The 23,542-nt window shown below is 45.1% G+C and overlaps 1 protein-coding gene and 1 long non-coding RNA gene across 5 annotated transcripts in view; both read right to left on the reverse strand.

Moving 5' to 3' along the window:
• LOC146171010 (uncharacterized) overlaps positions 1-21,268 on the reverse strand; it is a 63,224-nt gene extending 41,956 nt beyond the window's left edge. Inside the window, exons 1-2 of one of the 3 annotated variants that reach the window (XR_014703031.1) lie at positions 20,639-21,268; positions 19,389-19,495 (exon numbers count right to left, since the gene is read on the reverse strand). Coding sequence is in view for 2 of the 3 variants with exons in the window: in XM_084586646.1 (XP_084442772.1) it covers positions 20,639-20,953 (315 nt within the window). In the remaining variant the exon portion in view is untranslated. Of the gene's footprint in view, positions 1-19,388; positions 19,496-20,638 lie in introns of those variants that run through there. The other 2 variants (XM_084586646.1, XM_084586647.1) reach the window with 2 other exon arrangements.
• Positions 1-23,542, reverse strand: part of LOC146171003 (uncharacterized) — a 359,551-nt gene that overhangs the window by 280,850 nt on the left and 55,159 nt on the right. The gene's annotated exons all lie outside the window — the stretch shown is intronic.

The following is a 23,542-nucleotide window of genomic DNA, read 5'->3' on the forward strand; positions in this document are numbered from 1 at the left end:
TAGCTGCCTGGCTGTGCCAAGCAGCCACTACCTGACACAGAAAGCTTGATGCAAGAACCCTCCTGCACTGGACATAATTATATGCTGCATCAAGTGGTGAACAAAGCTCAGTGTTTCTAAATGCAAGTTACCAATTAGTACTATCGATATTATCATATACATTCTGTCAGAATCAGTAAAACTGTACGCTCTAGAACATGCATGGCACAGTGAAGTGAAACTGCAATTCCATCTTGCCTCCCATATATGACTTTGCTTTTTTTCATTTGATGTGCGTATGTCTATATATAGTTCAATCCACATGGTAAGTATAAGTATTTAAATAGCACCTCAACAGCTCAGTGACTGGGCGCTCGACTGCTCTATCCAAGAATATGGGATCGAATCATGGCTGTGGAAACTGCTTTTTGGCAGCAAGAAAAGCAAGGTGCCCATGTGCTCTGCGATGTCAGTGCACAGGTGGTAAAAATTTACAAAGCCCTCCACTACAGCATGTGGCATAGCCCGAGTCCCTCTGGGATGTTAAAGCTCATAAACCGACTCAAACCTATTACTAAGAGCAATTTTAGTACGCTCAAATCAATGTGCTTGATATGTCCGCCATCTTAAATGTATGTCAAATTCAGCTGCCTGTGAAACAGCGTGTATTAATATGACTACAATGCAGATGTTTTAAAACACTAAATATCTCAGAGTTTCTTTTAGGCAATGAAAATGTACAACACAGCATGCCTCTCCAGGGCATGCAAGTTTCAAGTTACATATCATTAGCATAACCACATATACAGGATAAAGGCCTCTAGTTTCTCTCCAACTAACCCTCTCCAATGTAAACTATGCTTTATCCCTACAGGCTGTCTACTTCCTAAGCCCACCTGGCTATCTGGGTCCCCTTGGTAATATATATTTTCCTAGAATTCATTCCTTTACAACTAACTGCTGAATACCTTGCCTTTGACTTCCCGCTTGTTCACTAATCCACTAGGCTCTCTTCCTACCTTTGCTTGTGGTGTTCTCTTCCTTGTCCCTGTCCTGTGTGCACTGGTAATTTTCCAACATTCAATTTCAAGTCTTTTTGTCATCCTCCAAGTTTCTATCTTATCAGTGGTCACAAGCAAGGTATCATGCTTGCCTTTTGAGACATATAGATTACCTGCTAGTGCTGATTTCAGTGGGAATATACTTGTCAGATGCACTACACTAGCATTACAATAAATGTGCAACTCACAATAGTCCACATTATTATTTTAGACACATCAAAAGATTATCAAAAGCAGAGCTTAAAGTCAGGGGGGTGTCGCGGCGTCCAAGAACCCTCACCAGTTTTTACGAGAGGTCTGAGACTTGAATATATTGGGTGTCCAGCACTGCACGAATATGAAGCAGGTGCAACCTTTTATTCTTCTCAGTGGCAATCAGAGAATGCTTATGATTGTTAGAAAATTTTGCAGCAAGTTGTTTTAGGAATTATTGCTTTGTTTTAGTAAGAATCAGAATTTCTAAAATCTGCAATGAAGAAAACAAAGGTCAGTCCCTCTACACAGAGGCTGGAACTAGTTAAGTTATTCTACACACATACCATCTCTTCGATTTTGCTGGTTCAGTGCACACTGTGTTTTAGGTGCTGGCTGAGCAAATTGTCAATATGCTTACACAATATTATTCAGATGTTGTACTCGTCACCAGTCAAACAGACCAAGCTGGTAGTTCTTACAATATTTCTTGCTAATTGTCAATGGGTTCACTTGAAGTGTAAAAATTATAGAATATATTTTTCCTACCTAGTTGATTTTACATTTAAAGTGCGATTAAGATTGTGCTTCCTGTGTAAAGTGTTTTAAAGAACATAGCACTCTCGCTGCTCCTATAAAGTTTACTCAAATACATTTATTTGCAAAATTTCTATTTAAACTTATTTACTCTTATAAAGTTTTCTTCGCAACCAGACAGTCAGAAATTCAGTTCTCGATGTGAACTGTGCTACAAGATAGTGGTTTCAGGAAACAATATTACATATGTTACAAGTGCTAACGCTTTGTTGTTTCACTATAAGCTGCTTTATGTCACATATTGTTTGTCGATCATGCTTGCAGAGCACAGGGATTAATTTTTTCGGGTGCATGTCATAAAATGATCACGAAAACCTCCTTCGTATATAATATGATCGTATATAATATGCTCGAATTTCTAGAGTACCCTCTCTGACAGAGCCAGACTTTAAGCACTGAAAGTAATTCATTCATTTCAAAATTACTTTTGCTAAAGTGAATAACTGCTGTTTCTATACATTATATCATGCACTCCCGGTACGATGCTAAGAAAGCAGTAATGACATATGCGGCAAGCCTGTCCCACAGTGATGGATGAACAAAAAAATACAGAATTGAGTAGAACTGTGTGTCCAAGGGTCACAACCATTCTCTAAGCAGGTACATGTAAGGCGTCGAGGGTCCATCGAAGCGACAGCGGTGCAAAATGGTTGAAGGTCAAAACTAGTTGAAAGTGCGCAGTAACACTCACTGTTGCATCAGCTATAGGCACAGTGGCGCTTTGTTACACTTGTCATCATGGGCGAAAAAGGAGTTGGGGGGGGGGGGGAAGAGACAGGCGGAAATGTTCATGGTGTGAAAATTACCCAGCGCAAGCTGCCATGGTCCCGCGAACATGGAATCTATAAATCATATCATTCAGTGGCTTAGAACGGTGGAAGCAGCTCGCCGCGAGAGCAAGGCACCGAGTTTGCCTCTTATTACTTCTTTGAGTGCAATGAATGTGGCGAGTGTTTGACCATGATTCTGTTTTTGTTGTTTTGTTGCCATTGTCATATTTTTAATAGCCTGTTATGTAGGAAAAGGAGAGGGAATAGTTTCACTGGATAGAATTTGGCGGTAAGATGAAAGAATGTGCTCTAGTGTCTGGGGAAAAGTTTTGTTCACAAGCTTTACTTAGTTTCTATACGGATGAAATCCAGACAGTAAATGAGAAGGAATTTGCTCTGCAGAGGTAATTGTAATGTTACTACTTTTTGGGAGCAGTAATTAGTAATTTCATTACATTTTTAACACTGCTTGCAAGTAATTGGTAATGTAATTAAACTGCTTTTGAACAGTAATTTTGCCAAGTATGGTGCCAATTTAACCCAGACAAAAAAAAAAAAGATACCATTATGTCTATTAGGAATGAAGTAGATTAAATAAGACATGCCAGCTGGACTTGTGAATGTAATCATGTAGCTCAAATGGTTTTTCTACTTCTGATTGGCAATCACATTGGAACATCCAATTAGAAGGCCCTGTTGAACATTCAATAAACAAATGTTGCAACTTAAACTGCTGTGTAGTTTGCATAATTTCTACGACCACAGCAGTTGATTAAACGAAGTAACTTTGATCCCTGAAGATCTGCTACTAAGTAGGGTCCAATGTGCGAGGTCCCAAAAAGAAAAGATTGTGTCAACTCTTCCGGTATATATGTAGGTTCGTATGGTTTATGTGTCATATGCATGCTTGCCTGTCGCCTGCTTGGAGCTGCCATTTCAGGTCAGTGCCGGCAGAATAAGCATTAAGATTGGAAGCCTTAGCTGAACTGCCCAACTGGAATGTTCAATTTAATCAAATTGGAGCTTCGAGTCTGTTCCAAAAGCGTGTTTAGAAACTGATTTCCATGGAAATCATTTTTTTTTTTTTCACACAAGAACAAGCCAAAAGACTGCACTGCACTGACTTGACAAATATCTAAAAGATGGCAACTTTATTGAAATATGGGCGGAGAGGCTCCGCAAGAAGGGCTGAGTTATTTCAGATACAAGGCATATACTGCAGAGTACAAGTGCACCTTCCAAAAACAGGAGTCTGCATTATGTCCCGTTTTTGCTGACCTACCAACATAGCTTGATCAGCCACACTGCTGAGCCACAATGCAAACCCAATTCGCGCTCATACATGTAGTTTTATGTAAGTACCAAAAGCAACCTCAAATATTCACCAGCTGTTCCTGACTGCAGTTCCTTTTTGACAGGCGATTCTATCAAATTGTTTTTCACGAAATTCTAGCACTGAATTGATTGCGGACGAGTAGCCTAGCTGGCCGCAGAACGATTTCGGAGATAACTGCAGTGCCTTAACGTACCGCCTGAGAGCTATGGAATAGAACACTGCAGCAACTGCAGTTCTTTCGTATTTGAAGGCGGAATACGAAGACAACGAGATAAGCAGCCCACGGGGAGACGAATTTCCTTGCGTCGAGTGAAGTGCACAATGCACAGCCGAACCCGAAGCCCAGAACGAAGCTAGAAAAAAAACTTCCTCTGCAGCTGCATGTCACAATCAAGCGCGTCCAAACTCCGTCATTCTGCGCGCAATGCTGACCAAGGTAGATGTAGTAGATGGGCATGAACGGGCCTTTAAGCAGACCTAAAGCAGAGCCCACCCACACGCTCCTCCACTCCTGGCACTCCTGGCGCTCGCCAGCGCGACCAACGCGCCAAACCGCCAAACGCCGACGCTACCGATCACTACATAAGTAAAAATTATTAAAAAACTGGACAGTAATCATTTCTTTACCAACAATTTAAGTTTTAAATAAGAATTATAAAGGTTTTACTTGCTGTCATGCACATTTTTTTCTTTGCTTAGTTTATGATGACGTAGAGTGACGTATTTTATGCGTGGCAGCAGCAGCCTGCTAGTGCCACGGGCGTGGCTCTAGCCTCGGCCTAGCTTAAACCTGTTTCCGCTGTTACCCTTTCGCAGCGTACTGGAAAGTTAACGCCGTTTTTCTTCCCGATTTTTTTTTTTTTTTTTTCTCTACTGGGACGTCAAGGTTCGCCCAAAGGCGAACTCCGTGAAAAAGAGAGAGAGAGAGAGAAAGAAAAAAAAACGCGTAAAGTGTTCCTGAGCTGCTTCCTCCGAAGTGCAGTTGATCGCCCGTGAATCGGCAAAGTACGCAGACGAACAGAAATTGTCTAGGCACCTGGGTCTTCCACACGGATATGCTTTTTCACTGACATTTTTCGTTAACATGCGAAAGCTCCTACCTAACTAGGCTAAGGCGTGCCTAGCAAAGCAGACAACGCACATTGTTAAGCCATGATCCACCAAAACACATACGGGTTTTATTAACCTTTTTGTAGTGATTTTTTAATACTGTAGTGTGCGTTTTAAATCACCACTCAATGCATTGACTATTTCATGCAAATCATGAAAATCGGACAACATTGTTCATAAATACTTTTTAAACATCTGGCAACACAAAAACTTTGGGTTTTAGCGTGCAAATCCCTGCTTTGATTTTTCACGAAAATAAGTTTAATTTTAATTGTATTGAATATAAGAGCCTTGAAATAATGGAAAACGTGGTCACAAAATATTTTTATTTTTAAAATGTTGGCCACATTGTAATTTTACAAAAAACCTGGCAACATAACAAAATCAAAATCCTTATTATCAAAATATTTTCAGGATATTTGACCACCTCGTAACTCCACAAACAATTTCATTATTTTATAAAAATAACGTTCAGAGACAAGAGTGGCTAATTCAACGCACGAAAGAAACGTCATAATCAAATATGACGTCATAAACCAGAAGTGACGCTCAGACCATGTTCAGAACGAATGACGTCAACAGTACCTCTTGCTGGGCTAGTTGGTCTGGCCTGTCCCGTTCGTCTTTCTAGTCTTTCTGTGTGTTCTGTCTAATATTTAGCGCTGTTTTTTTCCTTTGGTTAAACAACGAATGACGTCGTTGGTTTAATGGTGGATTGCTGAATTTTCTTATACTTTCTAGAGTAGAAGCCTTCTAGAACACTTTGTCTGTGGTCCGTGCTGCCTAGTGCTGATGAGACCGTAGGCCTAGCGATCTGTAGTCGAGCGGTCGTGTTGCATCTTCTCTTTCTAGGCGTGTCCACCGTCACTGCATCGCATTTTGGCTTGTGCTAGCGCCTCTGCAGCATCGCTGGGCCTTTGTCGCGGCAGTTCCTAGCTCGATCGGGGCCTCGCTGAAATCAGACATCCTGTGCTCGACCCGCAGCTCGGGTCTGCTGCTTCCGTTGCAGTGCGGACTGTTAGCAACTGCACGAACGTAGCCTTCGGGCACCATCGCCGTTGGAACGCTGATCATTTTTCTGCGTCTACCGTGCGCGACTCTCCTGCTGGTGACGGTGTGTATGTGCACGCGGAATTAGCTTCAAAATGGAGAGACCACGCTTAACTGACAATAGGGCAAACTCAATGTGCGAATATCTTCATAATGGTCCGACGGTAGTTTGCTTCTGAAAACAATATACTTGACAGTGCCCATGTCGTTTGGTTTTATTTACGCCGCTTTTTTATTGCTTGGTAGGTCCCGAGTTTCAGCGGTGTGCCATTCCCAAATGAAAATCTAGTTCCTCTGACTTGCTGAATTGAGGTGCAGACTAGTGAATGTTGCTTTTCTGTATTTTAGTTATGACAGAGACCTTCAATGGGAGTACTGAAGGGCTCTGGTTATGAGTCAAGTTTTACTGCTAGGATCGTCTTGTAACGCACAATCCAGGTGCCTGAGCAGGAAAAGGCATCGTCTGAGCTGTCCGGCAATGACTTGCTGCCCAGAAGGCTTTAGCCGGGAAACAGTGGATACGTATCTAGGAGGCAAATGTTTTTGTTAAAATAAGAGAGATCTCAATTGAACCAAGAGAAGGTCCATTCATCCAATCTTGATATGTTCAGTGCTGATTAAGTGATACTGTACCATTCATTTGCTCACAAAAAAAAAAAAAAAAAAAAAAAAAAAAAAAATTTATATATTGCTGAATAAATTCGTTTGCGTGGCACTGCCAGTCAGTTTGCTATCTGATGCTGCCTAAATATTTAAGAAGTTATCTTTTGCTAGCAAGGGCACTTTGAGTCTCCAGAATAATAGCACTCGGCACTATCACGGACCCTTGGCCGAGATCAAGCTCAGTGGGAGTTGTTCCAAAAGCTAGCTGCACCAGTTATGATTCTCACCAGAGCCTTGGCTCCCCATCAATGGCCAGTGGCTGCACCAATCTTCAGCATCCCATAGGTTAACTCGTAGGCCTCCGGTTCCAAAGAGACAACCCGTGGGCCTGTCTGGCCCCTTGTGACAAATCCCTATTGGCCTCCGAGTCTCCACCGCAGGTGCTGGAGGTGACTATGAACTTCTCGAAATCAGTGAAGACTAGAGATAGCCATAAAGCAGGTGTTACCTTCTCAATTGCCACAAGCTCAAAAAGCAGCCTCCAGTCCAACTGTTGCATAAAAGACAATGTCTAAATTATAGCCGCTTGCTCCCTCTTTCCCACTTATCTTGCCTACTGAGAGTATCATCCGTTGGAACCACTGAAGGTGTTGAAGAACAATTTTTATTTATTAAATATTTATAATGCACCAACATTTTGCCTACAAGAAACACAAAATGACTCCCACAAATTTTGTGACTAATAATGTATTCCGCAAGGATAAAGCAGAGAAGAGCTCACAAATCAGGTGATGTACCATTGTAAACCAGAAATCCATTTCATGTTGAACTTTCTTTATATATAGCAATCTACAGGGGTGGTGGTAGTACGAGCCTTTATTTTTGTTATAACAATGTGTTGAACCTCCACTCCACTGGATTATAGGCTGTGCAGCGAAGGGTAAAAGCTAATTGACCAGCTCCCAGAGCCATCCTTGTTAGTTGCAAGTTTTAATGCACATTATCTATTGTGGAGATGTCCAAGAACCGACTCACAAGCTGTAATAATAGAAAACCTATTGAACAAGCAAGAGAAACCATACAACAACATATCCCACTATACGTACGCAGCAATAGACCTTTTTGTTGGCTGTCGGCCTCTTTTTGTTACCATTGAAGTGGCTATTATTAATCTCTATGGAAGTGGTCAGTTCCCATTTCTCTAAAACAAAAAACAATCAAGGCATAAATAATCCTAGGAAGTTTAAAGAACATGCTGCTGACTAGACATTGTGACACTCTCTGCATTGCCCTCTTCATGAACCACTGAACTAAGTGCACATTAATTTCAATCATTGGTGACACTGCATAACATAAAAGGTGCACAGAAATACTTTACAGAGATATCAGGTAAAGCACAAAACAAATGAAGACCATAGCTGTGCACTCTGGTTTCCAGTCTTAAATGGCCTGGCCTCCACATAAAGTGCAACTGCTTGGAAATGCAGGCTGGTAATTGTGGCATATTCCTCGAGGTAGGAAAATATGAGCTATCAATTGCCGTATGATATGACTTCATGTCCTTGCAGGCAGAGTACGGGTGCTGGGAGTTTTACACAGATCCTCCAAGTTTTCTGGTCTTGTGTGCAGCACGTGGGCCCTGATTCTCCAAATAAAAAAGCAAACGCAGATTTTCTGCCTAATGTTGTGGCGTCCTATTGGCTGCAAGACACATCATAGAAAAAAAAAATGTGGGTCATTTAAGTGTGGCAACTGCCTTTATTCTCTGTGAAATGCCATCAGAACAGATGGACCAATTTCTTTTCAAAAACCTCATGTCATGCTTGCAAATCCAAGTTTGAAACTACAGTGTGCTGGGAGCTACATTGCCATAACATGCCTAGAAATGAGGCAGTCAACAGACTGCTTGTGTCTGCCACTCTCCGTAGTACTACGAACATTGAGAAAAAGTACCACACTAAGACCTCAAACCGCCCGTTGGGGACGCAATTCGCAGAATTCAAAAACAAGAAATGGTACGTACCAGCCAAAAACAAGCTACATGCAATAAAACCAAAAATTGCAAAAACTAAGACCGGTTTAAAGGAGTAGCTTTGTACAGGCTGATGATATTACATGCACACACACAACACATTTATATCTTCTAAGTACTAATGCGCTGCCACCACATTGCTGTAAACGCCATGACTGGCTGTCATCCATGTTTTATTCATCTGTAGAAGGCTAGAATAAGAAAGAAGGTTTCTCTTTCCAGAGTGGTACATAAATCAGATACCCATACACAGATCCTTCTTTCTCAGTGGTGCCCATCAAATGTTTTCTTTAAAAAGAGAAAGTTGTTTTCAGGATGTAGGTTTTTTACATGAAAATTTTACCAGCCTAAACCTGAGCCTCTTTCCCAATCCTGAAAAGATGATTTGTTTTTTGTTTTTTTCAAGCCCACACATCACAGGCCTCGCCATATTTGCCCAGGCAAGGGCTGCCACTGAGGCATCTTAACCTCATGTCAGCTTAGTAATTTTTGCAGATCTTGTTATAGACCCAGCGTAGGCTGGTAACTCAGGCAAGAGCGGCAGCCGAGGCCACTGGGGTCTTGAAATGAAGACTCCACTCACTGCCCCCCCCCCCTTTTTTTTTCTCTTTTTTTTTTTCTTTTTCCTTTCTCTTTTCTTTTTCTTTTCGAAATAAAGTTTTCTCTCTCTCTCTCTCTGTTATACACTGCAAATTAATCTTTTAGAGCTATTGATATTAATCACCTTCTAAAAGCTTCACACCCAGCACATTTTACTGACTCGAGTTATGCACTTATCTTGTGCTTGGCACTCATTGGCCTCAGGTCTCCTACACCGTGAAAATCCACCGTCACAGGGAGTTGTCTGCTCCTAGTGGCTAATGGTGGCAGTTATGCCAAAACCACAAACACACAATAACGTGATGAGACTAAGCCGAGACAGTCTTATCATGTTACTGCTGCAATCCAAACTACATGTGGTTTATTTGTTATTTCAGGGTTGTTTGTGCTGTATGCAGTGCATATTACAACATGAAACACCGTAACTTTGATGTTGGGTGTAGTTTTAGTGAATGAATCAATCTGCACTGACCTGTACAGAGTGTGTGCTGTTGTACTGAGTGAGCAATTTAAGCAAAGCATTCAATTGTATCCTTGGATCAGCAGGGTTAATAAATGTTGCAACAGCAGGCTCGGGTATGTACACCACATCAGCATGATCCAATTTACTATATCTTATCCTTTTAACATTTTCATGGATGCTGAGAAGGTCATGCTGATTGTTTACCCTGCCACCTGTGGTACCATTTTGTAAACGAGCTGTTACAATAGTTTAACCAATAAACTTATCATTCACTTTTGTGTCTTTGCTATGGCTCTAGAGCACTATAGTGTTCTTCAACTTTATCGGAACCATCTAGGAAAAATTTCCCACTGGTCGAGGTGGGAAAATTCTCTAAGCCGGTTCCCAGAATTTTGCAGAACACTGTATATAGATGCGTGCTTCCTTTTATTCACTTTGTCTCCACAATGACTTTCAAGGTGTTGTTGCAGCTTGATGCAGAAGTGGCGCAAGCTTTATGGTTCTAAGAAATTTATCTTTTGGTCTTGTTGCTCAGTGAAGCAATTTGTCAAGAAAGGCAGCTCAGTAGTCAAAGTAAATGCACAGTGGTGAAACCAAAATGGTATTTTCATACCTTAAAACAAATGTGTACAGCACTATACATTGCAGCGGTGGTGGAATATATGTCTTCTGTAAATTTTACTGCCTCATTAGACAGGAGGAGAAAATGGTCTAGGCATGTATGCAATGCACAGGACAAATAACTGGAAGAAAGCGGCATTGCGCATGGGTGGGAAGGGAAGGGAGCCTTTACCAAGGGGATGTAGCTTGTTGGTATATTGGATGGGTAGTTGAAGTGGGCAATTTTAGAGACCTGCGAGAGCGTGAATGCTCTCCAGGATGCCAAGTTCCTGATGTGGAACACATTTCCGATCCTGCTACATATGTCATCATCCTCATTCCCCCCCCCATGTCAGCATGTCCCGCATTTAGCTAACAGGTGGTGCATGGTCACCCTACCTCTACTAATGCTTCTCTTAAATGCCTGCCCACCACCACAACACAAAATGTTAGACAAGCAATCCTAATTTAAGTTCCTAGAAAAACTCCTAGTCAGGGATAAGGTGGATATAGGGACGCAGAGGGCAGATAAGGATGAAAGGTACAGTGATGTGCTTGGGATGCAGGCGGTTGCATTTTCACTAAGCACTACTAGTAGCAAAAGAAAGGGAACGAAAGAGAGGAAGAAAGAGCTTCTGCTGTATATTCTCGCAGGCTTTTAGAATGGGTATACAGTACATGTACAGCATGTTAATTATGGGCAGGAAATGTATAAGAAGGATGGGCTATGAAAGTGAAGATATTTCCCATTTGTTTCTTAGTGAAAATTTTAAACTGAAAAACCAGGCTGAACACCATATTTTTTTTTACTAAGAAAAAATCCCAAGAAATTTATACGAGATATACCGTCCCCGCGATCACTCTTACAAAGAGTGGCCCATAGATCCGCCCCCGGCATAGCTACATTTCCGAATGTTACATTTCCCTCTGACATGGTGGCTCAGTGATTAGGGTGCTCAACTGATCATCCTAAAGTCGCAGGCCGCGTTTCTGCGGAAACGAAGCGCAGAGCCCCGTGTACTGTGCAGTGCCAGCTGGTTCAGGAACCAGGTGGTTTAAACTGCTACCTCGCAATTAATTGTGGCAGTGTTCCTGGTCGCACTTCGCTAATGCGGCCGTTTGACAGCATGCCGTCATTTCGATCGATATACTCTCCATCGGCGCTTGGATGGTGTGAAATGCTCTGTCTGTTTCGCACTGAAGTCTCGCACGCTCAGAACGACGTGAATTTTGCTCCTTCTCACGGGGCAGATCGATAACCACTGCAATTAACGCGAGCGCGAACAATCAAAATCGCAAAGAGAAACGAAACTATACCGTGCCAAACGGAGCACGACCTCTGTGGTTTCGTTCTCGGCATTTTTTTTCCTTGACCTCTGCAGCTTAATTAAACGACGCAGGTTGTGTATACACATTCCACAGACACACGATAGCTTTTTCCTAGGTTTAGGCACCCGCCACGAAAATAACGGAGATCTCCCGCCCGCTGAACGCGATCGACGCGGTGCCTGCGCTCAGGCATGGCAGTGCGTTTAGGATGTTCTGCCCATACTGAACAGTAGCTTGTAGGGAAAAAGAAAGAAAGAAAAAAAAAAAAAACCCGCGGTGCACAATTACTAATGGAAGTTTTTTTTTTTTTTTTGTCTTTTTTTCTTTTACGTTCTCTGCATTCGGTACATATACTGCGCGTTTACTGGCTGGTACGCTTCCTTTAGTACGAAAAATATGACAGCACGGGGTTCTATCATATCGATCGATATGCGGTCACCTCAGTCAGTTGAGAGTAAAATTTGATATGGTGTGCGTATTTGTGCCATGCAGTTTTTTGGAGCTGGAAAAATGGGTCGTGATGAAAAGCTGGCATGCTTCGAATGTTTCATCCGTTTTTGTATTGTGACTGATACAACTGATATGTATATTATAGGCCCGCGCTTTGCCCATTATCTTTTGGTTTTGTTTGTGAGGTTTAACGTTCCAAAGCGATTCAGGCCATATGAGAGACGCCGTAGATGACTCCGGAAATTTCGACCACCTGGGTTTCGTTAATGTGCGCTGACGTCGCACAGCACACGAGCGCCTTGCTTTTCGCCTCCATCGAAAAACGGCCGCCGAGGCCGGAATTCGATCCCGCGTCCTCGGGAACAGTAGTCGAGCGCAGGCAGGACTCCATTACCTCTTCCGTTCTTACAGTTTGATTGGCTTTCTATATACGGTCTCTTATAAAACAAGTGGAGGCTAACCAAGAGAGTTCTACTTAAGTTGAGGACAACCCAGAGGGCTATATGGAACGAAACATTAAGAGATAGGAAGCGTGCAGAGTGGGTCAGAGAAATAACTCAAGTTACCGACATTCTATAATTAAGAAGAAATGGACATGGGCAGGACATGTAGTGCGAAGAGAGGATAACCGATGGTCGCTGGGTAACAAACTGGATTCCAAGGGAAGGAAAGCGTAGCGGGGGGGGGGGGCAGGAAGTTAGGTGGGCCGATGAGATTAAGAAGTTCGCATGAGTCAAGTGGATGCAGCTAGCACAGAACCGGGTTAAGTGGAGAAATATGGGAGAGGCCTCCGCGCTGCAGTGGGTATAGTCAGGCTGATGATGATGATAAAACAAGTATGCAAATATATATTGGCAACTTCAAAAAATCCGGCCCCTGAGATCGTGTGGGCCTGCCTTAATTGTATGTTCGAGTTGTGCTATAAAGTGCACTTATGTATATGTATAGCACAAACGCATGAGCATGCATGCTCATGCAGGGTTCGATGCAGGCAGTGTCCACCCTCCTGCGCAGCATCAATTAATTGACCAAAGGTGCTGGACACGTAAATGCAAGCTTTACATTTGCAGACGAGAAAAAAGAAATGCGCTATTTGTTGTCGGTCTTACAATTTAATTTACTAGCTGGCGGAAGGTGCAAACTTTTGCCACTCAGCTTGAAAAAAGAGAGCATCGACACTCAGCACAGGCTTTCCTTTAGGCGTAGCTGGAAAAGTAGGTTTCCTGTTCCCAGCTGGAAGGGAATGCGATTGCAGCTGCAGTCATTCCAGCGCCTGGCTGGAAGTGTAAATTTTCCACAAACCGGCACATTCCAGCTGGACTTAATTTTCGGTTCCATAATCCAGCTGGAACCGACCTTTTTTCGCCTGGAGCTGTTTACTTTCACCGCGCAGAATTTTTTTCTTACTCCCCCCCCCCCCCCCCCCCCCCCCCACACACATGAATAAAGCTTTTTTTTTGTTTGTTTGTTTTTCTTTCACCAGACCTTAGCAATTCTCGGGAAAAAAAGCTTCAAGTTTGACGAATCGCTCTTGACTTTGCTTGAATAAAAAAAAATCTTCAATGTACTATTACGAGACTTGAACGCGACTACACGGGCAAATAACCGCATTGATGATGTCATGCCTGCGTTTTTAGTGCTTTCGCAAAAACCTGATGTCTGAAGCTGATTTTCACCTCTGACCTTTCCGAGGGATGGGTAACAGGAGAAGGAACACAGATCCGTCACACAGAGTACAGAGAGCTTGAACGAGTGCAGAAAGGAGAGAAAAGGCTGCGACGCGTACTGAGGGAGAAAAGGCGGTGGAGGAATTCTAGCCACCCTAGAGGAATGCTCGACATGTGCGAAACCGGTTCAGCAGCGAAGCTAGAAGGCTTCTGCTCCAAAGCTACGGCGCTGAGACCTATAGGGGATGTAGCACTGCTTGGCGCTCTTGACTGATTTCTGTCACTGCTCTGCTTTTCGGCTTACCATGGAGGGTAACCGAGGTTGTCTGACTAACAGTGGGCAGCGGCTGTAGGAAACAACGGAAGTCGATGTCTTGGCTAAGAGAAAGAAACATGTGGATGCATGAAGCGATATGCACATAAAAATTGCCCACGATTACGTTACATCCTAATGCGAAATTTGAGCGCAGCTCATAACCTGTTTCATCTTTGTGATAAATTGAGGCAAAGATTTCGAGCAAGACACGAATGTACAATTATAGACAGTTTTTTTTTTTTTCGCCCGTATTCCGTCAAGAAACGCTCCACTAACAGTTTTTGGCTGTCATGAAAGAAGCTTTGTGGTCGGAGAAGTGCAAGTGAGTTATCGTAAGGTTGCGGGAAGCAACGCGGTGGCCCATGGGAACGTTGCGCGACGAACAGATAGCAGCGACTGACTGATGCCGCTGACGTCGCTAGCGAATGAAGCGAGTGAGAGTTGGATGCACACACCGTGATCCGCTGATAACGAGCCGCGGCGTTTCGGCAACAGCAGAGCACCCTCGCCGCCACACATGAAGAGAGGCGGAGCCCCTCCTCCTCTTTCTGCATGACGGCGACGGTGTTGCTAGCGCGGTCGCTGCTAGCGCTGCCTCCGGCGCCCCCTCCCTTTCCTCGTGCTCTTCGGTTGCTGCGCGCGCTTCTGCCCCCCTCGATCGCCGCTGAGTGTGCCCCCCCCCCCTCTTCCTGCGAGGGTCCGGTTGCCGAAGCGCCGGCTCAAACTGGGGGCTGAAATGCGAGCGGAACTGGTTACGAGGCCGACGCCGCCGCGAAACCCAGGAACGGACGCCAAAGAGCTGCGCTCTAAAAAAGTCAGCAGGAAGCCAATAAGAAGGGCAATAGAACAGCTGCAGAGACCTATCTGTATTTCAAAATTATGTTCTTGTGGAGGGCCACGTCAAACTTTTTCACTGACCACGAAATTTACCCTTTTCTAGTCGCGCACCTCTCTTGCGGCTGCCAGGCTAAAGTGAGCCAGGCGAAGTACGTTTGCCGGGACGGGTTACCAACCATAGTGGAATGGGCATATTTTCGGAGCACTAGTTGCGTGCAGGGCTGGTCTCGCCCAGCCTGGACAGACGCGTGAGTCATCTGTGGACACACTGTTAAACACTCCGCCCCCCCCCCCTTTGACACACACACACACACACACACACACACACACACACACACACACACACACACACACACACACACACACACACACACACACACACACACACACACACACACACACACACACACACACACACACACACACACACACGCCCTGTTAACTCATTACAACAGGACGGTGGCGAACCTGGCCCTGTCTTCTCGCTTGAGGCGAGCTAGAGCAGGCGGGGAAAATGCATTGCGTGCAGTCCGAAGGCCTAGAAGATGCTAGCACTGCACGAAATTATTGTGCAGCAGCTAGTCTCGTCAACGAAGCTATGAACGTCGTTTCGTGGAACAGCATGTGCCGCGAACTGCTCCCCTCATTTTCGCATGGCATCCCGGAGAAAATGGTGGCCGAGGAAGCTTCGCGCATGCGCAGTAACGGTGCTTGAAAAACTACAGTACAAAGTGCGATTCTTACAGATCGGTCTGGAAGCATGGTCGCCAGATTAAAACTGGAAAATAACGTTTAACATTTGAGGCAAAGCAAACAATCTTGTCAGAACGGCCTGCTGCTGCACGATATTCTATGATAAAGAGTTAAACCGCCGTCTGTATTTTTTGCATACATAAATTTCAAAATGACTCCTTGCAAACATGACGTACATACGTGGTGTTCGGTAACGTTGCAAAGGATCGCGCACCTCCCAAGGAATGAAATAAAGGGGCCCGGCCGCGATTGTCCCCTCCCTCCGTTCAAGACAAAATTTTACATACGAAAAGCATGCTGAATTGCATTGTTTTTTCTCCCACAAAAAGCATGAAATACGTGGTAAATTTAAATGTGACCGTCCCTGGAGCGACCTATAAATCAGCACGTGCAGCGAATCAAGCCCGCATTTATCGGTCATTCTTGGAGAGACCGTTGGGGATAGGTGGTGATCCCATTGGAACCATGCATTTTGAAGTTTTGGGCGAAAAATGAGGGTCTGGCGCTCCACAATATTTTAGTAGGTTGTCAGACTTTAAAACCCGCCAAATCAATAAAAATCGCTTCGTGAAATATTTGAGCGGTGTTCATGTAGCATTACAATGATATGAATGATATTTTTTTTCACTGCATTCGTGACATGTTAATTTGCTATTAATTTTTGGGCTTTAAGTCTGTTTTTATTTATAGGCCCCTAAAGTTGAAGCATCACTTTTTTTAGAAGTCAGGTAGAACGAAAGGAAGAAGATGGTTTGCACGGTATAAAAAAGAAGAACCGAACAAGGGTAAATAGGGTACGCCTCAGGTCGCAGATGAGCCAGCGTTTCGACAAGTGGACTTGTCTTCGTCTGGGAAGTGGAATTCATGGTACGTACTATACGCCATGCGCAGCGCCTATAGGGGCGCCACTGAAAGCCGCCTAGCGGCGGCCGTCGGAACCCGAGGCGGGCCTCATGCGGCAAGCCTGGCCGTGGCGCGCGCGTGCGATCTGCCGTTTGTGCGCGTCTCGCGGGCACTTCCGCGGTGACAGTGTGCGCAAGGGGACCGCCTTTTATAATAGCGGACATGTGTTTGATATCACGGCCGTCTGAAACTGCATCGCCTCCATATGCGTCAAGTGTCTCCTGCAGACTGGCGTAAACAAGGTTGCGCATATATACGAAGTGCAGTTCATTTTGGGTGCCCCGCTTCCATTACAACGCCACCCTAATTCGTTCATTCCTTGACCTATGAACCAATGCTCTTTCTTTGCTTCATGATACACGCTTGCTTCGTTTACATGCAATAAATTGCTACAGAAAAGTAGGTGGCGTCTTCGAAACTGCGAGCGGTTTCGTAGCGGTGCGACCGCAGGAAAAGCCAGCGAGCTTGCAAATTCTGAGCATCAGATAAATAGCGCATATTGGGCTCCTGTAGCAAGAGTTCAGATTTTCCATGCTTGCGCTTTACCACTGCCTGTACGGCATGGATTTCACGTATTCCGTCGTCAAAAAGGCAGATCGGGTAGATAATTTCATGGGGGAATGAGATATCAGCATATCTGAAAAGCCGCATCACAGGTTAGCCAAGAGCATATTAGATTTAAACTTTATATCCTATTTTATTATTGTAATATCATGTTGATTTCATTTGTATCACCCTCGCGCCCAACTGCAGAATTACAGCGCGCTTTATAACAAGCTCTAGAACATTTAGATTGAATATCAAGTACAGCGACATGTTATGTTTTCGTAATCTTGCCAGCCAACAAGAACACTGGCTCTGGTCTTCAAAGTAATTGCATGACAAGTTTCAAAACGCATATTGGAAATTGTCTGTTCAATAACCTGCCGCAGCAGCTCAGGCTACTGAGGAAGATCGAGTTATCGGGACCGAAGTCGACCGCGCCACCCGCGTTTAAGTGGAGGCGAAACGCAAAATGCAACTGTGTGCTGTGCGATGTCAATGCACGCCAAATATTGTCTGGCTAAGCATTTAACAAATCTAATGCGTATTGTATATTCCCGGTAGTGGAGTCAACCAAATTTAAACAAGAAGTGTTCATGGAAAGTGCAATGACAAGCAGAAAACACTAAAAACATAGTTATCAATAGTTATCACTCAGCCCTGCCACACGGTAAATTTAATACCTTTTCCATCGAATGACGTTCGTTCAAAATGATATTTGTTTGCTGCTACCCGAGAAAATATAATGACATTCGATGAAAACGACCTTAGGTATCGAATGAGTTTGAGGTACTCATCCGAATGCGATCAACGAGGAAATGTGTTATCTCGACGCCAGAGACTCGATGAGAAGATACACCCAAAATAAACTACAAACATGCCACCTGCAATAAATGCTACTGTGCTCCTATAATTGTGCAGCTTGTCATGTTTGTGAAATATGCCAAATGCCATCGTAAAAAAAAAAGAGAAAAAACTGGCACCCATTGCTGCCAGCCAATCCGTAGCCACCGCATCCAGCGCGGGCGGAACAGGTCGCTCCTGCTGCCGCGGTCTGTCGGCGCCGAGTTGCCGACACGGCAAATTTCTTTCGCCACCTTCAGAAACGCATGCTCTGTTGATTATGGATAATAAGCGCCTAATTTGATGAAGGAATAAAAAAATTACTATTTCCAAAGCGCTTCCAGCTACGGCTTTGATGTGAAACCGTTTAGGCATTTAGGCATAGCGACAACTAGGGCCTAGCACGCGGCCAGAGCGCCGTCGTCGGCTGCTTTCGCGGGAAGCGTCGTTGCGGTAAGCTCGCGGTATCCAATGTGGCAAGCGTCACGAATTTGCCATATGCTTTCTTGATGAGGCCAAGCTAGGGCATTTTTCGACGGGCCTTAATACGCCGAGCGAACGATCTGGTGAAAACGTACGGGAGTCAACGGGGCTGTAGTATGCTGCGCCATAGGGCGATACTCGAAGGTTCTATAGAAGCGCCTTCGGAGAGTATACTAGATACTGCCTATTTTACGTGTTGATCTTGACACTTGCTTTAGTGCGCAAAGTGTACGCGTTGTTGAAACTCGTACGCGTTTCGCAGTCGAGCGCAGACGTGTGCACCTTCCGTGCCCTTTCGTAAACAAGCGCCGCCGACATTGCCGCTGACTTCGTAATTGATAGTCCTAATCAAAAGGTTGGTTGCAAGGCATGCAAGACAGGAATGTCAATTTAAAGGCTGCTTTCGTTTACAGCGCAGTGATCTTCGCAACATATTGAAGGCGCACCAACATTTGCATGTCAATCGCAGTTACCATACTTTGGAAATGGCATTAGCTTTGGTCGTGTAGCAGCGCGTCGAAAAAAAAAATGGCATTAACCTGAACAAATGTCATTCGGTGCGATTGCTTGCTTTCTGCGTCGAAAAACCACGATTCACGGCCACCGTCGTTCTCGTGAAGCATCACTGGAAACTTATACAAACGTGTTCCTGGCAAGGTTTTATGTCTGTTTGAAAAATCAACTACGCAGCAACTCTTCCCGGACGTTGCTAAAGATTGACAGCGGCGTTATATCAGTTAAACCACGACCAAAGATGAAAACGCGACGCGCGCGCATAGAGGCTGACATGAACAGCGCCCGACCGAGCCCGCCTACGCTTTGTGGCTTTGGCGACAGGCGGCGTTGTCGGCGTTTTGCGCATCGCCTATAGTTGACGTGCATAGTCGTTCTGATGCAATCCCTCCATGTCGTTGATTTTGCTCTCTTCCATCTATTAGTGAAGTTCGGGCGTAGTGTTGGGTCGTAGTGTTCGCCTCCCTGCACGAAAACCACAGTCTCCTGCGGTCTATCTGTCCACCCTATAAGCTCACAATTTGGTACGAGCTCTCCGCCGAAATCAGGCCTCTGGAGCCGAACCTGGGTCGTACTGTATACAGTCGGACCGCTGGCCGTGCCGGACTTCAAAAAGTAGGCCAGTGGCCTATGGCATGTACTCCATTGTCCACTGGGGCTACACACTCGATAATATTTCGCTACAACGAAACCGGATCAAGTTCTCCGCCGTTGCACACCGAGATACGCCACACGCACTTAGCCACACACGGGTCACAGCTAGGGCTCGGGAAACTTCAGCATCAGCCAAACATGACGCTTTTGCTGTTCATTCTACTGCTGACTCTTCCAAACGTATTTTACTCAGTCATCTTTTGTGCGTTTAATATCACCCAATATCCCTTTAGCCCCGTCGCTAATTACGTGCACCACGAGCGTTTGCTTCGCCTCCGTTTGCGCACTGTTTACTCCATGTAAGAAGAAAAAAATTCCAAGCCATGCTTTTTCCTCGCACTATCGTGACAACACTCCGTGACCGGTTCTGCATAAGAGGTTAACAAAAAGTTTCACTAGCACCTATTTCACTCATCTGCGAACGTTTGAGGCAGTACGTACACTGTACGTATTTACAGGACAGTACCATTACCCGGAAAGGCCGTGCGAAAAGAATATATGTATTTTTCACTGACAGTATATCCCTACGTTCAGGCATTATTAAGTAGTAATTCAATCAGGTTGCGCTTACAATAGCACATGCAGAAGCGCTGCGTATGCATTGCAATCTTATTGTGCATTATTAACGTGGTTTGTATAGAAATAATAATCACCGAAGCTCATTAGTTTTTCTCTCTCTCTCTCTCTCTCTCTCTCTCTCTCTCTATATATATATATATATATATATATATATATATATATATATATATATATATATATATATATATATATATATATATATATATATATATATATATATATATATTTAGGCACCGTACGGCAGCCTCTTTGCGAGCAAAATACGCGGACAATAATCTTCCTGACAGAAACGGAACGAGAAAAAAAAAAATTCTTGACGTTGTTCTTTTCAGACACATTTCATCTCTGAAGTGAATGACGGTAAACAAAACTTACCGCACGAGACGGGCCGTTATTTCCACAAACGCGAGGGCTGTGCGGCACGAAGTCCCGAAGCTTGCAGTCATGTGCACGTGTGCCCTGTCTCCTGCTGTCGTCAACAAGGTTCTTGGGGTCACTATCACATACAACAACACTGCCACCGCCATACTGCACTGCGTCTTCACACTGCACGTGGTGACGGGCCACTTTTGACATGAAGGCGATGCTTCCTGTGTGCTTGTGTCGAAGGGAACGCTGGCTTCTCGTCATGATAATCACCAGATCACGCGAAGCTGACGGGCGACACAGCATACAGGCGTGACAAACCATTTGCAAAGATGATTTATGGGATTTAACGTCCCAAACCGACTCTGGCTATGAGAGACGCCCATTTGCAAAGAGCCGGGCGAAAAACACAACCGCCAAAGAGGTTGCAAATTATACAAAATGGCGTGCTCAGGGAATCATCCGAGGATTCCCCGTGGGGAACAACAAGCTTGGCAATTTAGACGCCCATTGTTCCTACGTAGAGAAACCTTGTATTTGTGCAGGAAACTAAGAGTGCGGGAAAAAGCATACGCATGCGTTTATTTCGACTTAAATGCGGCACGCGATGGTTTAGTAAAAGCGACGTGTGCTGCTGAAACACACACCACACCTAGGGACACCGCGTGACTCGCTTAGGTAGAGCGCGGCGCTAAAAAGGGAAACAAGGCGCCAGTCAACTCTAGGCACTGACGGCGCCAGTTGCCCCTACTTTTGCTTCTTTATACCCATGCGAGTTACCGAGTGCCCCTAGCTCCAGCCCATCGTTACATCACTTCGTGGTGCGGCTTTGCGGCCTAGCGCAGTCCACGCCACCGGCAACTTCCATGGGCGGATTCCCCAGCCGGAATTTCAATCGGGCCAACTTCAAATCGCTGCAAATTTTTCACATGACGGTATACAATAACAGATTACACATTGGAGTGTTCTTTTTTTTTTTCTTCGTCTTAAGAGCTTAGCGCCGGCATCTATGAAATAACCTGGACACAGTTTATCGGTGCCATTTTCATGCAATAAAGAGAAGTTGGGAAATTTTTATTCCTTCTCTGTTTGAACGGTCACTAAAACCTATACGGACATCAAAGGACTGGAATGACCTTCTTGCTGCTGCTGTTAGCCACTGCAACCACGTCCACTTCAAGCACTTCATTGAAAAACTCATCTGCGTCGCCTAAGGCCCATCCCTCATGTGAAACCCCTTCACATGGGCATTTGAGGTGAAAATAATAATAACAATAATAATTTGTATGTGTTTCGCCACATGGAAGCTTTCTCACGGTAACGTGAAAGGCTCCCCGAACAGGCGAGCGTACGCATCTGCTCCAGCATTAATTGATTGACAATTTTCATTGAGCAAAATACAGGACTTGAAGAGTCAGTGTCCGGTATCCTCATTTATGAATTCTGGAGGCTGCCACTGCCGCCGTGACAAATTTATGAGCCTGTGTTGATCTTTCGGATCATTGCAAGACTGGGCTGGCCTCGCACTGCTCGAATGATGAGTGTGGAGTTTTTAGGCGTGATAATTTACCATTGCAGCCTCGCGAGATGTTGGAGAGTGCTGAGTGGTTACCACACAAGGGGAATGTATGCAGGCAAACATGGTTTCATCTGTAAGAGAGCTTGCAGCAATTAAGACATTCGGGCTACATGCGCTGTTTTAAAACACCTGCAAGAATGGGGGGTTTATTCAGTAGAGCAACAGGACTTGATCAGCAGGACTAAGCAGATCAGCGGCGAACACAGCGGCAGCGAACACAGTCAGATCTAGCACGCGCAGCGATCACGATGCCACTGACTGGCATGTTCCTTGTGCACTTCTTCCTCTTCACAATTACCCGCGGGACGAAGAGGAGACATCCTGGCGACTTACGGCGTGAGCAAGACGGCAGGGTCGTAATAGGGTTTGAGGCGCTGGACGTGAACAATCTCGCGTCCGCGCCGGCGTAGATCGTGGGACGGCGTAACAGGTTCCACCACGTAATTAACCGGAGAGGTGCGCTCCAGAACACGGTATGGGCCATGGTATTTAGCCTGAAATTTTGAAGATAGTCCAGGGGCGCTGGAAGGTATCCATAGCCACACAAGAGCGCCAGACGAGAAGTGCGGTGTCGAGTGTTGGCTGTCATGGTTGGATTTATGGCGGTACTGGGTGTTAGCCGTGAATGCGCGGGCGATTTGTCGACAGTCTTCCGCATGCTGGCTGCTTGAGACGCAGGTGTATACTCTGATATGTCTGGCTGATACGGGAGTATGGTGTCGATTGTAGCAGAGGGGTGACGGCCGTAGAGGAGAAAAAAAGGAGAGAAGCCAGTAGTAGACTGCGTTGCGGTATTGTATGCGTACGTCACATACGGAAGGACGAGGTCCCAATTTGAGTGGCTGGAGGAGACGTACATAGAGAGCATGTCGCCAAGGGTACGATTGAAACGCTCAGTGAGGCCATTAGTCTGGGGATGATAGGCGGAGGTGGTTCTATGAATAATGTTGCACTTGGTGAGCGAGGCTTTCACAGCGTCACTCAAGAAAACGCGTCCTCGGTCGCTGAGCAGCTCTCGAGGTGCGCCATGGCGAAGAACAAATCGCTGCAAAATGAAGGAAGCTACTTCTGACGCTGTGGTAGATGGAAGTGCGGCGGTTTCTGCATACCTCGTCAGATGATCAACGGCTACGATAGCCCAGTGGTTGCCGGCCGCAGTGTAGGGAAGCGGCCCGTACAAATCAATGCCGACGCGGTCGAAAGGACGTGGTGGGCTGGGTAACGGCAGCAACTCTCCAGCAGAACGTTGAGGAGATGGCTTGCGACGTTGACAGGTGAGGCATGAGCGAACGTACTTGAGTACAAAGGTGTACATACCCCGCCAGTAGTAACGC

The sequence above is a fragment of the Amblyomma maculatum genome, unplaced genomic scaffold (assembly GCF_055883805.1).
Source record: "Amblyomma maculatum isolate TAMU_Amacu unplaced genomic scaffold, ASM5588380v1 scaffold_24, whole genome shotgun sequence".
Classification (NCBI taxonomy): domain Eukaryota; kingdom Metazoa; phylum Arthropoda; class Arachnida; order Ixodida; family Ixodidae; genus Amblyomma; species Amblyomma maculatum.